The 1,052-nt window shown below is 39.2% G+C and overlaps 1 protein-coding gene across 1 annotated transcript in view; it reads left to right on the plus strand.

The window, feature by feature from the left end:
* Window positions 1–1,052, plus strand: part of IL26 (interleukin 26) — a 16,148-nt gene continuing 15,096 nt past the window's right edge. Inside the window, exons 1-3 of the mRNA XM_021678616.1 lie at window positions 1–171; window positions 257–313; window positions 486–620. Of these exons, the coding sequence (XP_021534291.1) occupies window positions 1–171; window positions 257–313; window positions 486–620 (363 nt within the window). The remainder of the gene's footprint in view (window positions 172–256; window positions 314–485; window positions 621–1,052) is intronic.

A 1,052-nucleotide genomic window follows, 5' to 3' on the forward strand; every position in this document is an offset into this window, starting at 1 on the left:
ATGCAGGTGGATTGCATTTGGAGGTCTGGGTTGCTGTTGGCCGCTCTGTCTCTTGCCATTGCCAAGCACAAGCCATCTTCCTCCGCGGAAGGTTGTTACCCAAGGGGAACACTGTCCCAAGCTGTTGACACGCTGTATGTCAAGGCAGCACAGCTCAAAGCAACAATTCCAGTAAGTATTGGGCTCTGCTTAAAATGATGGCCGAAAAGACATTTGTCATTCTGGATGAAACTTAGTTCTCTTTGTTTTATTGTAGGAAGACCACATAAAAAATATACGATTATTAAAAAAGAAAACAAAAAAGCTATTTACGGTAAGCCAGAGGGTTTATGTCTTTTTTGTTTTTCTACTTGCTTGATGCTTTCTCCCCTGCATTTTAATTTTTCCAGATGGCCATTAAGTAATAATCAGGTGGGTATTTCAGCGACATTTTACAAAAGCTATTGGTGCTTTACCTTAGGCAATTTCTTATATGTCATTTATAGAAAAGCTGCAGATTCCAAGAACAGCTTCTGTCCTTCTTCATGGAAGATGTTTTTGGTCAACTCCAGTTACAAGTCTGCAGGGAAATACATTTTGTGGAAGAACTTCATAGCCTTAGGCAGCAGTTGAGCTGCTGCGTAAGTATGCACAGCAAATACGGTGAGTTTGAGCCTAGAAACCTACCTAGAAACCAGCATGTAGGAAGCCGTCTCCACACGGAAGGGTGAGTAAACGGGGCTTTCTAATTGTTGGCTTGTGGTCCAAATGGACAGTTTATCGTCAGTGAACCAGCACTGAATAAGCATGTATAACTCATAATGCCACTTTGTTTATTATTTCTTACAGAGTGGCACCTCAGACATATTGAAGGTCTAAAATGACACAGAATGATCCTCAATGTTTATTTACTTATCATCTCCCAAGAGATTCATTCATTTACTTAATAAATATTTTTTAAGTTTGCCAGACACTATTCTAGGCTCGCTCGCTCTTTCTTTTTCTTTCTTTCTTTCTTTCTTTCTTTCTTTCTTTCTTTCTTTCTTTCTTTCTTTCTTTCTTTCTTTCTTTCT

This window comes from Neomonachus schauinslandi, chromosome 5 (assembly GCF_002201575.2).
Source record: "Neomonachus schauinslandi chromosome 5, ASM220157v2, whole genome shotgun sequence".
Classification (NCBI taxonomy): domain Eukaryota; kingdom Metazoa; phylum Chordata; class Mammalia; order Carnivora; family Phocidae; genus Neomonachus; species Neomonachus schauinslandi.